At 42.6% G+C, this 12,736-nt stretch overlaps 1 protein-coding gene across 5 annotated transcripts in view; it reads left to right on the top strand.

Annotated features, from left to right (window-relative positions):
* net1 (neuroepithelial cell transforming 1) overlaps positions 1–12,736 on the top strand; it is a 135,149-nt gene that overhangs the window by 55,463 nt on the left and 66,950 nt on the right. For 2 of the 5 annotated variants that reach the window (XM_078235850.1, XM_078235852.1), the window contains exon 3: positions 9,536–9,598. In XM_078235850.1, the coding sequence (XP_078091976.1) occupies positions 9,536–9,598 (63 nt within the window). Of the gene's footprint in view, positions 1–8,118; positions 8,311–9,535; positions 9,599–12,736 lie in introns of those variants that run through there. The other 3 variants (XM_078235855.1, XM_078235854.1, XM_078235851.1) reach the window with 3 other exon arrangements.

Below are 12,736 nucleotides of genomic sequence, written 5' to 3'. Positions count from 1 at the left end.
GCTGGCAGCCCATTCCACGCACCCACCACCTTCTGAGTGAAAAACTTACCCCTGACATCTCCTCTGTACCTACTCCCCAGCACCTTAAACCTGTGTCCTCTTGTGGCAACATTTCAGCCCTGGGAAAAAGCCTCCGACTATCCACTCGATCAATACCTCTCTACATCTTATATACCTCTATCAGGTCACCCCTCATCCTTTGTTTCTCCAAGGAGAAAAGGCCGAGCTCACTCAACCTATCCTCATAAGGCATGCTCCTCAACTCAGGCAACATCCTTGTAAATCTCCTCTGCACTCTTTCTATGGCTTCCACATTCTTTCTGTAATGCGGCGACCAGAACTGAGCACAGTACTCCAAGTGTGGTCTGACCAGGGTCTTATATAGCTGCAACATTATCTCACGACTCCTAAACTCAATTCCTCGATTGATGAAGGCCAGTACACCATACGCCTTCTTAACCACAGCCTCAACCTGCAAGCTGCTTTGAGCGTCCTATGAAGACGGACCCCAAGATCCTTCTGATCTTCCACTCTGCCAAGAGTCCTACCATTAATATTATATTCCGCCATCCTATTTGACCTGCCAAAATGAACCACCTCACACTTATCTGGGTTGAACTCCATTGGCCACTTCTCCGCCCAGTCTTGCATCCTATCGCTGCAACTTCTGACGTCCCTCCACACTATCCACAACACCTCCAACCTTTGTGTCATCAGCAAACTTGCCCATCCCTCCACTTCCTCATCCAGGTCATTTATAAAAATCACAAAGAGTAAGGGTCCCAGAACAGATCCCTGGGGCACTCCACTGGTGACCGACCTCCATGCAGAATATGACCCATCTATAACCACTCTTTGCCTTCTGTGGGCAAGCCAGTTCTGGATCCACAAAGCAATGTCCTCTTGGATTCCCTGCCCCCTCACTTTCTCAATAAGCCTTGCATGAGGCACCTTATCAAATGCCTTGCTGAAGTCCATATATACTACATCTACTGCTCTTCCTTCATCAATGTGTTTAGTCACATCCTCCAAAATTCAATCAGGCTCGTAAGGCATGATCTGCCTTTGACAAAGCCATGCTGACTACTCTTAATCATATTATACCTCTCCAAATGTTCATAAATCCTACCTCTCAGGATCTTCTCCATCAACTTACCAACCACTGAGGTTAGACTCACTGGTCTATAATTTCCAGGGCTATCTCTACTCCCTTTCTTGAATAAAGGAACAACATCCGCAATCCTCCAATCCTCCGGAACCTCTCCCGTCTCCATTGACGATGCAAAGATCATCGCCAGAGGCTTAACAATCTCCTCCCTTGCCTCCCACAGTAGCCTGGGGTACATCTCATCCGGTCCCAGCGACTTATCTAACTTGATGCTTTTCAAAAGCTCCAACACATCCTCTTAATATCTACATGGTCAAGCTTTTCAGTCCGCTGCAAGTCTGCACTACAACCACCAAGATCCTTTTCCATAGTGAATACTGAAGTAAAGTATTCATTAAGTACCTCTGCTGTTTCTTCCGGTTCCATACAAACTTTCCCACCGTCACACTTGATAGGTCCTATTCTTTCATGTCATATCCTCTTGCTCGTCACATACTTGTAGAATGCCATGGGGTTTTCCTTAATCCTGCCTGCCAAGGCCTTCTCATGACCCCTTCTGGCTCTCCTAATTTCCTTCTTAAGATCCTTCCTATTAGCTGCATACCCTTCAAGATCTCTAACATTACCTAGCTCCCTGAACCTTTTGTAAGCTTTTCTTTTCTTCTTGACTAGATTCATTACAGCCTTTGTACACCACGGTTCCTGTTTTCAAAGGCTTTCTAAACGTACCTCCATCCATGATATTCAAGATGTTTTTTTTATTCCTGCATGGGATATTCGCATCGCTGGCTCGGCCAGCATTTATTGCCCATCTCTAATTGCCCTTCAACTAAGTGGCTTGCTAGGTCATTTCAGAAGATATGTAAGAGTCAAGCACATTGCTGTGGATCTGGAGTCACATGCCATTTCCACCAATTCCAGCATGATGCCAATTCTAAATCTTCCCCTCACCCCTCTGTTAGCAGTCCACAGGGACAACACCCTCTGTGACAAACGCAAAATACTGCGGATGCTGGAATCTGAAACAAAAATAGAATAAATGCTGGAAAATCTCAGCAGGTCTGACAGCATCTAATTTCTCTCCACTCTCTCTCTCTGTGGAGAGATAATGGAGCCAACGTTTCGAGTCTGAATGACCTTTCGTCAAAGCTGGGAGGAAAGAGAGCAGAGATTTATACTATGAGGGTAGGGAGGGGTGGTGGAATTGGACAAAGGGAATGTAAATGAGCGTGCAGAAAGCTGAGAAGGTGTTGAAAGTGTCCATGAAGTGATCAGAATGTGAGAATGGCAAAACAAAGGTACAGCTTGGTAAAGGACTGCCTGAGGAATGTGGCAGTTGGCTTGAAGGGGGGTTGGGGGGCGGGGTAGAAAGAAGAGAGCGATAAAATGGAGAATGAGATGAAATGAAATAAAATAAATGGAAATGGGGGTGGAGGGGAGAGTTCATGCTCTGAAGTTGTTGAACTCGATGTTCAGTCCGGAAGGTTGTAAAGTGCCCAATTGGAAGATGCGGTGCTGTTCCTCCAGTTTGCGTTGGGGTTCGCTAGAAGATTGCAACAGGCCAACGACGGACATGTGGACAGGAGAGCAGGGTGCTGTGTTGAAGTGACAAGCGACAGGAAGGTCTGCTTGCAGACGGACCGAAGGTGTTCAGCAAAGCGGTCACCCGGTCTTCGTTTGGTCTCTCCGATGTAGAGTAGACCGCATTGGGAGCAGCAAATGCAATAGACCAGATTGAAGGAGGTACCCTCTGTGATCCCCTGATCCACTCCTCCATCGTCCCCAACCTCTCATTCTTTTCCCATGGCACCTTCCCATGCAATCACAGAAGGTACAACACCTTTACCTCCTTCCTCCTCACGGTCCAAGGCTCTAAACACTCCTTTCCTGTGAAGTGGCATTTCACTTGCACCTCCTCCAATTTGGTCTATTGTATTTCGTGCCCCCCAGTGCTGTCACCTCTACAAACAGAAAATCTAGAATTAAAAATCTAATGGTGACCATGAAACAAACCATTGTCTCCTTACCTGGTCTGGCCTACATGTAACTCCAGATTCACAGCAATGTGGTTGACTCTTAAATGCCCTCAGAAATGGGCAACAAATGCGAAGCCCACATCCCATGAACAAATAAAAAAACCATTGGAGAGACTAAATGCAGACCCGGTGACTGCTTTGCAGAACACCGTTGCTCCATCCACAACATGACCCCAACCTTCCGGTGCTTGCCATTTCAACTCAGCATCTTGCTCTCATGCCCACATGTCCATCCTCAGCCTGCTGGAATGATGCCCAACGCAAACTGGAGGAGTCGCACTTGATCTTCCAAACAGCATTCTGGATTCAATGTTAAGTTCAACAATTTTAGACTATGAACTTTCCTCTCCATCTTGACCCCCACCCTCTTTGAGCTCTGAAGAAGGGTCATCTAGACTTAAAACATTGACCTCATCAATTCAGCTCTGCTTCAGCATGGTTCAGTGTCTCTGCGGAATTGGGTAAAGATTAGGGTCATGATTTCCAACCAGAGAACGCACCTGCTCCCACCCCCAAGTGTGCCACAAAAAAAAAGATTCAAAATGATTAAAAATTCACACAATTAAACAAAAACTGTGGTCGCATCTCCAAGACCCAATGAACCTCAGGCCTCCCGTGCATGAGCCGACTGGGAAAGAGTTGTATATGCGCGGATTAGATTTTTTACACTGGACAGGCTCATGCACATGACCAACGGGACTTGGAACTGAAGACAAAGGTTCCATGCGCCCACACAAAAAGTAAAAACTCAAAAAAGGCGCAAAAACCCTGGGAGAAGCAAGAGAGGCAGGTTAAATTGGCATATGCTGCTCTGAAAGTCACAATATTGAAACCATGGCAATAGTTATGTTTAGCTCGTGCCTAGATATGAGATTAACATTATGCTGAGACTTCTACCCTGCACTTCTCCTCTTAAATTATGCTACTGCTTTTTCTCTCATACTTCATTTTACTCCCTGAGGTAATAGTACTTGAAATATTAATACGAGAGCAAAATACTGCAGATGCTGGAAATCTAACATAAGAGAAAAAGCTGGGAAAATCCTGATAATCAGGCAGCATCTGTGGAGAGAAACAGTCAACATTCATGCTGATGACCATTTCAAAATATTAAATCTTGTAAGAACTGGATGAATTATTTGTGAGTTGTGTTTTTAAGGAAATCAAGATTCTCTTTATACATTTTAGATTTACATTGTGCTGTTTACATTTTTCCAAGTCACTGGCCCAGGTTTTGTGATAGCTCAAACTGACGCCATCAGTGATCAGTATTATTATGCTGGGAATCAGATTTTTGGCACCCACGCATGTACAGTAAAACACGGAAACCCCGCATTTTTTAACCATTTAACCATAGATTTTTAACCATTAAGGGAATTAAGGGTTATGGGGAGCGGGCGGGTAAGTGGAACTGAACCCACTATCAGATCAGCCATGATCTTATTGAATGGCGGAGCAGGCTTGAGGGGCTAGATGGCCTACTCCTGCTCCTATTTCTTATGTCCTTATGTTTCCCGATTCTCTCCTGATTTTCCACCCACGTCACTGTTCTCTCTGATAGCAAACAAAGGCTGAAAATCGCCCCAAAGAAGTCCTTTGCTGGAGGGCAGTTCAGAGAAAATAGGAGATGTGCATCAAAAATCTTTTCTAGAACAGAGGTGTGCCGTGACATATAAAAGGTTGGGAACTACTGGATTAGGGAGAAAATGCTAGTTTGCTCCTCTGCTTGGTCAAGGTCTGTCAGCAGACAGAAGCTACGTTTTTTGGTCTATGCGGGCTGACTGTGCATTCAGAATGCTTGCTGCTAGCAAACAGCATTTTGTGTGCAGCACTGAGTACTGCCAGCGGTGGTTGTTTATTTGACTGGGGAATCATGATTTTGTTAACCAGAGGGCCCAGATTTAAAATAATTGGCAAAGACTTTTTAATGTAGTAAGTTATGGAACGCAGTGATTGTGATAGTGATAGAAGCAGATTCAATCTCTGCTTTCAAGAGGCGATTTGATATGTAGCTGAAAAGGAGAAATTTTCAGCGTAAAGAAAACGGAATGGGACCAATTGGGTAATTTGGACAGAGCCAGCACAGCCCAGATGGCCCCTCTTTAAGCTTTATGATTCTATAACTGCAATGTTGAGGAAAGCTGTTCTTTTTGTGCAACTGGAAATATTAACATGATTAACAACTGTGCAGTAATATAAATGCACCATAATACTTAATGAATGTAGGTAGGATTATTCACCTATGCCATTCAATCAATACCATCGGGGTTGCTATTGTTTTTTTACTTTACAGGGCTGTCACTACTTCATTCACATTTTCATTTAGGGTAGTGACTGACAAATCCATTTGCACTTCAGGCTGGTGTGAGGTGTTGGACTTTACTGGTGCACTTTCCAATATGCTTCAGAGGTGTTACATTAGGTTAATATTAAATGAGGCTATTCCTGCTGTTTAGAACATTACTATGACTGCACTTCTGATAATTGGAGGTGTATCTCCCTACTTGAAATAGGAAACAAGGTAAGTAATAGATTCACACCTTGTGTTTACAAGGTAATGTGACAGCTTGATGTTCCAAGCAGCAGATTCACCTTTTCCCAGTGCAGCTGAGCAAATAAGGATTTTAACACATTGTTGCTGACACTTTGAAACTCTTCCCCCTTCACTTTGCATTCAACTGCTTTTAATGCAAAATCTATTTTGTGTATCCGCTCAAAATGCTGTGGGTAGCTAATGCTGTTTTCATTGCAAGCCTGGGGACCTGTGTTGTATGTAAATGAGTTATGATGGACTTGTAATTAGTTAAATGAATGGTTTGTGAATAGGTTGATTCTCCACTGGTCAAAATAGAGTTCAAATCTATTTGTTGTGATAAAGTGCGACCCAAATAAGCGGAAGACTTCAGATCGGATTTTTCTCTGCAGACGGGGACATTCATTTTAAAGCAGTTTTCTTTGCTAAAATATTGCTGTCTACGTCTCTTCCTGTTTATGTCTGCTTTCAGTACAACCAACAGTAAGAATAGATTCACTTACATGAAAAGAAACTAATTGTCCAAGAAAAACCCAGAACAAGAAATTGAAACTCTGCTTAAACAGTCATTCAGAACATCAGATAAGGGTATGAGGATGTGGGTACAGTAAGCTTTAACGTGCACCCCCATCAAACACCTTTTGTTTCCCTAATGTTTGTGTCTATGGCAAAATTGAAAACCTACTTGTGAAATAGTTTTAGAATTCTTGAGGGAAAAAATCTAAATTTTAGAAACACAGGGCTGCCTTTATCAATCGTCATTAAGAAGTGCTTGACCAATAAAATGCAGAAAAATTAAAATGGAACCATCACATCTATTGGTACTGAAGTTCTCCTGTCTGACACCTGTCACTTTTTTTTCCCTTGTTGGGAGAGCAGTTGTTTTTTTTTATTCTTTCGTGGGAAATGGGCATCGCTGGCTGGCCAGCATTTATTGCCCATCCCTAGTTGCCCTTGTTCAGAGAACAGTTGAGAGTCAACCACATTGCTGTGGCTCTGGAGTCACATGTAGGCAAGACCGGGCAAGGACAGCAGATTTCCTTCCCTAAAGGACATTAGTGAACCAGATGGATTTCTCTGACAATTGACAATGGTTTCATGGTCATTAGTAGATTCTTAATTCCAGATATGTTTTTTAATTGAATTCAAATTCCACTATCTTGCATGGCGGGATTCGAACCTGGGTCCCCAGAACATGAGCTGAGTTTCTGGATTAATCGTCTAGCAATAATACCACCAGGCCATCGCCTCCCCATGCCATTGGTTTTTTTTAATGGGCTTTGAGAGAATTTCTGATCGTACAGCTTTGTTTAAAAATAGAGTATGTTTCTACCCTGTACTCCTAGGATCAACACCTGACGAAGGAACAATGCTCTGAAAGCTTGTGATTTCAAATAGACCTGTTGGACTGCATCGTGTGACCTCTCATCTTGTCCAAACCAGTCCAACATTGGCATCTCCACATCGTTAGGATCAACACCCTTATTGATCATTTAGTGACAATAAAAATAGTGTGTGATTTTCAATTCTGTTCTGTGAAATCGTATTTAATGGTTATGTTATCCATCCATGCCCCAAATGTGGCATGCAAGATGTTGAGATATTCATGCAGGCGATGTTGCAGTTCACCCAATATGAAAAGCTAGCTCTAAAATTAAGTGCAATGTGTAAAAGAGGAATTCATTCCCATTGTCAAAACCTCAGGGCTGGTGCTTGTTGGTTTCTTTTTAAAATTAGCCCCTTGTGAGATATTTCAGTTTCCAATGCGTGCAGAATTAAGTAATTTGTGAGAAGCACCTGGGTTTCAGGAACTGAAGAATACATTAAAATTCTGCCGTGGCCCATTTCCTGATGGGTGTGGCAAGATTGTGAAACTCAACATTGCCTGTGACCAAAAGAAAATGGCCTCCTTGATAGCACCAGCAATGCACACTTCTTTTTGCCACCAACAGTGCTTTTCCTGTGCACGCCACAACTGACGCCATCTTGAGGTGGTATAATCACCCTGTTCTGGATTATAGCACCATATGAGGGCAAAAAAAAAGACTTTTAAGCAATGAAGTTTTATTTCAGTTTTAAGTACTGCTGTAGGTGACCAGTCCTCTAGAAATAATCGGAAAAAAGTAACTTGAGAAGGAAGCAAAATAAAATTGAGAAGGCCTACAAGAGAATGTGATAGGAGAGGTATAAAGGAAAGGAGCGGTGCAGAATGAAAAATAGGCTATCAGGAAAGCCAACAACATGTCAATGTGCTGCAGGCTGGATAAAGATCATACTGAGGAACAATAAGTACCACCTGGGATTTGAAGGTCAGACGAGAGCTGTCTGGGTCACCAGGAGCCAATGTGACCTGGAAAGCTTGTCTTTGATTGAACGTAGATTGTGTATGTTCAAGACGATGTGTATTTTGTGAAGTGTAGAACTGCAAGGAGAGCGTTGGAGATATTCAGCCTTGAAGGGATAAATTTAGATTGTTATACAAATACTGTAGTGAGGAAATCAGCATTATCGTATCTCGAGGGTTTTTGATTGGGTTGAATTCTCAAGAATTAATTAACTTTCATTAAAAAAGGCAAACAGAAGGCAGTTGGGAAAACTGTGCTGTGTTGGGTGCTTTCTGAATGCAAATAATGGTGAGTGTTGCCAGGGTTTTCTTGTGGACTTATTTATCTATCTCAGGATGGCACTACTGCCTCACAGCGCCAGGGAACCAGTTTCGATTCCTAGCTGGGGTCACTGTCTGTGCGAGTCTGCACGTTCTTGCCATGTCTGTTTCTCCCCCGGGTGCTCCGGTTTCCTCCCACAGTCCAAAAGACGTGCTGGCTAGCTGCATTGGCCATGCTAAATTCTCCCTCGGTGTTCCCGAACGGATGTTGGAGTTTTTCACAGTAACTTCATTGCAGTGTTAATGTAAGCCTACTTGTGACACTAATAAATAAATTTTAAAACAGTGCCTGGGAATACAAAGGCCTCTCCTGGGGCATCTCTAGTGTCTGATAAGAGCCAGCCATGGCCATTTGCTGGCTCACCACTTTAACAAGGCTAAAATTGGCCCCCTTATTTCAACGGTAATGTTTGAGAACCAAATTTTCATGAGTCAGCATAAAAGATCCATTTTTAGCAATGTAATTCAGCTGGGATCATAGAAATCATAGAAACCCTACAGTACAGAAAGAGGCCATTCGGCCCATCGAGTCTGCACCGACCACAATCCCACCCAGGCCCTACCCCCATATATTTTATCCACTAATCCATCTAATCTATGCATCCCAGGACACTAAGGGGCAATTTAGCATAGCCAATCAACCTAACCCGCACATCTTTGGATTGTGGGAGGAAACCGGAGCTCCCGGAGGAAACCCACGCAGACACAAGGAGAATGTGCAAACTCCACACAGACAGTGACCCAAGCCGGGAATCGAACCCAGGTCCCTGGAGCTGTGAAGCAGCAGTGCTAACCACTGTGCTACCGTGCCGCCCATATGAACGCCAGTTGACACCTCCCCTCATTTAAAGGACCTAATGTTTGAAAATGAGCACCAAATATTGTGCTGACTCTGCGCAAGTGAAACATGTTACAGTTTTATGTGATTGAAGAGTATTTGCATTTTGGTCAATATTTTGAATTTATGTTACTGGCAAAGTTGTAAGATTACTAATATTGCAGAGGGGAACTTGTTTGTTTTATAAGCTAAAGGGTTATCAGAATTGTGTGGTAAATCGTGCCACATGTATTGTATGTACCATATTAGAGCAATTGTTTTTGTGGATGAACCAAACTAACTCATTGGTATTTCTGATGTATTTTAAACATATTTGCTGGGAAATTTGCTCAGACTTTGTTTCTCTTTCCCCCAGAAGAAAAGGAAACGGCGAGCGAAAGATGATGATGTTGTCAGCCTTTGCAGCCTGGATATTAAGGTATGCTAACGCTTAAAGCTCGACAAAATAGAGGCTACCTGCAACATTTGATTTGCTTTAATATATTTTTAAAGAGCAGCTTTGTTACCAAGTGGAATTGGCAGTTAAGGAGGTTGTACTCAATTAGCATCTCCAATACTTAGTGTGACACAATTATCTTGCAAAGGATACCTGCAAAGCAAAAGTCTCAACAACAGAAGGTGTTTCTGTAAAATTGTTGGTGCGACAGATGTTGGCGTACAATATGTCTACAGCACAAAAACAGGCCATTTGGTCCAACCAGCCCATATTGAATACAGGTTTTTAAAACATTTTGTTCTATTATCTCAAGAAATATTTCCATTTTAAGTTTGATAAACTGGGTCTTTCCTTTGTTTTCATTGCCTCCATTCCTCGCCTCAAGGTGATGATCTCTCATGCTAGTCAGAGTTGCACAAGCACCAGTTTCCTTCTGTTACCTCACCAATCGGTTACTAACATCACGATCTTCAGATCAAATGTTGACTGTGGAAGTGTTCATCCTCTCGAACTGTCAGGAAGTTGGCTGTCACAATAATGGGTTAAAAGCCAACTTTGAAAAAAAACACAATCAAATAAACCACAGTGTTGAGATGGCAGTCAGAGGAAAACAAATTTTAAAAATCTGTTTCGGGTTCTTTGGTGGGTGGGGGTGGGTGTGGTGGAGCGCTGAGGTATCACTGACTTGGTTGCGCCCTCACTTCTCTGACTCACAAGGTTGTGGGTGCAGGGACTTGAGCATGGAATTGAGGTTGAGTCTAGGCTGACACTTCAGCACCGTACTGAGAGAGTAATGTTCGCGGTGCAGTCTTTCAGATGAGATATTCAACCAAATGCCTCAAAAGACTAAGGAAATTTGGCATGTCAGCTACAACTCTCCCAACATTTATAGATGCACCATAGAAAGCATTCTTTCTGGTTGTATCACTGCTTGGTCTGGCTCCTGCTCTGCCCAAGACAGAAAGAAACTACAAAAAGTTGTGAATGTAGCCCAATCCATCACGTAAACCAGCCTCCCATCCACTGGCTCTATCTACACTTCCCACTGCCTCGGCAAAGCAGCCAGCATAATTAAGGACCCCACGAACCCCGGACATTCTCTCTTCCACCTTCTTCTGTCAGGAAATAGATACAAAAGTCTGCAATCACGTACCAGCCAACTCAAGAACAGCTTCTTCCCTGCTGCCATCAGACTTTTGAATGGACCTACCTTGCATTAAGTTGATCGTTCTCTACACCCTAGCTATGACTGTAACACTACATTCTGCACCCTCTCCTTTCCTTCTCAATGATTGATACACTCTGTCTGTATAGCGCGCAAGAAACAATACTTTTCACTGTATACTAATACATGTAACAATAATAAATCAAATCATTCGAAATGTGGGTTCTTTCTTTCCCAAGGAAGCGATATTGTAAACTCCCAATTGACGCATATATGTGGTGTATATAATATATATATATATAAAAAATTGAATGTGGACGAAATGGAAAGCTGAAAGAGACGTCTTGCTCAGAGACTGGATTCGTAATCAGCAATCTCTTTTTCTTCAGAAGTATATCGTGTGAACAAGAAGTTCTACTTTTAGTTTGCATTGTCACTGAGCGTGGGACAAATCAAGCTGGTTTCTGGAGTCACTTCTGTGCTATTACAAATGCACTGGAGATATCACTTTGAAAATGTATATTTCTAAACTGTGTTCCATATGCTATTTGCCTTGTGGTCTACAATTTAAACAAAATACCATATTTACTAATTCACCATTGAAGGGATCCAATTAAGCATGCAATTTAATAGCCTGGAAATAATTATTGGACTGAATGCAAATAACACTGCAAATATTGCGAGTGCGTTTTCAATTCATTCGAACGAATACAAATAAATATTATGTCACAAGCAGGCTTACATTAACACTGCAATGTAGTTACTGTGAAAATCCTCTTGTCGCCACACTCCAGCACCTGTTCGGGTACACTGAGGGAGAATTTAGCTTGGCCAATGCACCTAACCAGCACGTCTTTCAGACTGTGGGACGATACCAGAGCACCCAGAGGAAACCTATGCAGACACGGGGAGAACGTGCAGATCCCACACAGACAGTGACCCAAGCTGGGACCGAACCTGGGTCCCTGGCGCTGTGAGGCAGCAATGCTGATTCAAAATCTATCTACTGAGACAGTTTTTGAGTCTGATAAATCTGAAGCAAAACCACAAAATGTTCAAAAGGTGGAGCATCTGCAGTGAAAGAAAGAGCTCATGTTTCAGAATTGGGCAGTCTATAGTGAGAGATGAGCCAAAGATGGGTTCTGAGGGAGTGCCGCTGGTGATTTTTGAGTGAATAAGGAAAAAGACTGTTTATTATTCGGTTCACATTTGGAAGTGGCTTCACAGACAGGGTAAACTGGTGAGAAGTGGGGTGGTGATAGGTGGGGGAATTGCCAGATGGAGCTATCTCTGCCAGATCTCATATCCTTATCTAACAAATACCTAGAAGCTATAATGAGATGATACCGAAGAGCCAGTATGTCTCTTTCCATTTTCAATCCTGTGGTCTACCTTGTAAATTCTTTCTATTTGAGATCTGTTTTGAAAATCCTCAGTTCTCCACTCATAGTGCAGGGAATGAAATCTTTCCGTAAGTAGCCAGTAAAGTTCCTTTTTAATTTCAAAAACAAATGTCAGGTTCAATCTCAGTTTAAAGACACCGTTGGATGTCGGTGAGATTGTAAAGACTTCTTGTCAAGGTTGAGATCCTTGGCCATCAGAAGAGTTTATAGGATAAGTGAAATGGTGGCAAATGTGCTGACTTATAAAATTGACAGAGACCAGCTGGTCCATCAAGCCTGCTCCACACAACATGAGAGACAGTTAACCCAATGATTGTAGATGATGCCACTGTCGGGAATCATGCAGATGGAGAGGTGAAAAATTAATACTTTTGGGATAATCCAGAAGTGACTAAGAAATATGGGAACAATTGTGTCTTTCTGTACTTAACATTTATGTATTGCTTTTTTAGACTGGCCTCAGTTAGCCTGTTTGTCTAAAAAGCAATGATGTTTGCGCTTGGATGTAATTGATCACAAGGAATATTTTGTTTGTGAGATAAATTTCTATAT

The sequence above is a fragment of the Mustelus asterias genome, chromosome 19, assembly GCF_964213995.1.
Source record: "Mustelus asterias chromosome 19, sMusAst1.hap1.1, whole genome shotgun sequence".
NCBI lineage: Eukaryota > Metazoa > Chordata > Chondrichthyes > Carcharhiniformes > Triakidae > Mustelus > Mustelus asterias.
Note: the sequence above shows the minus strand (reverse complement) of the source record. Positions and strands in the feature narration are given on the sequence as shown.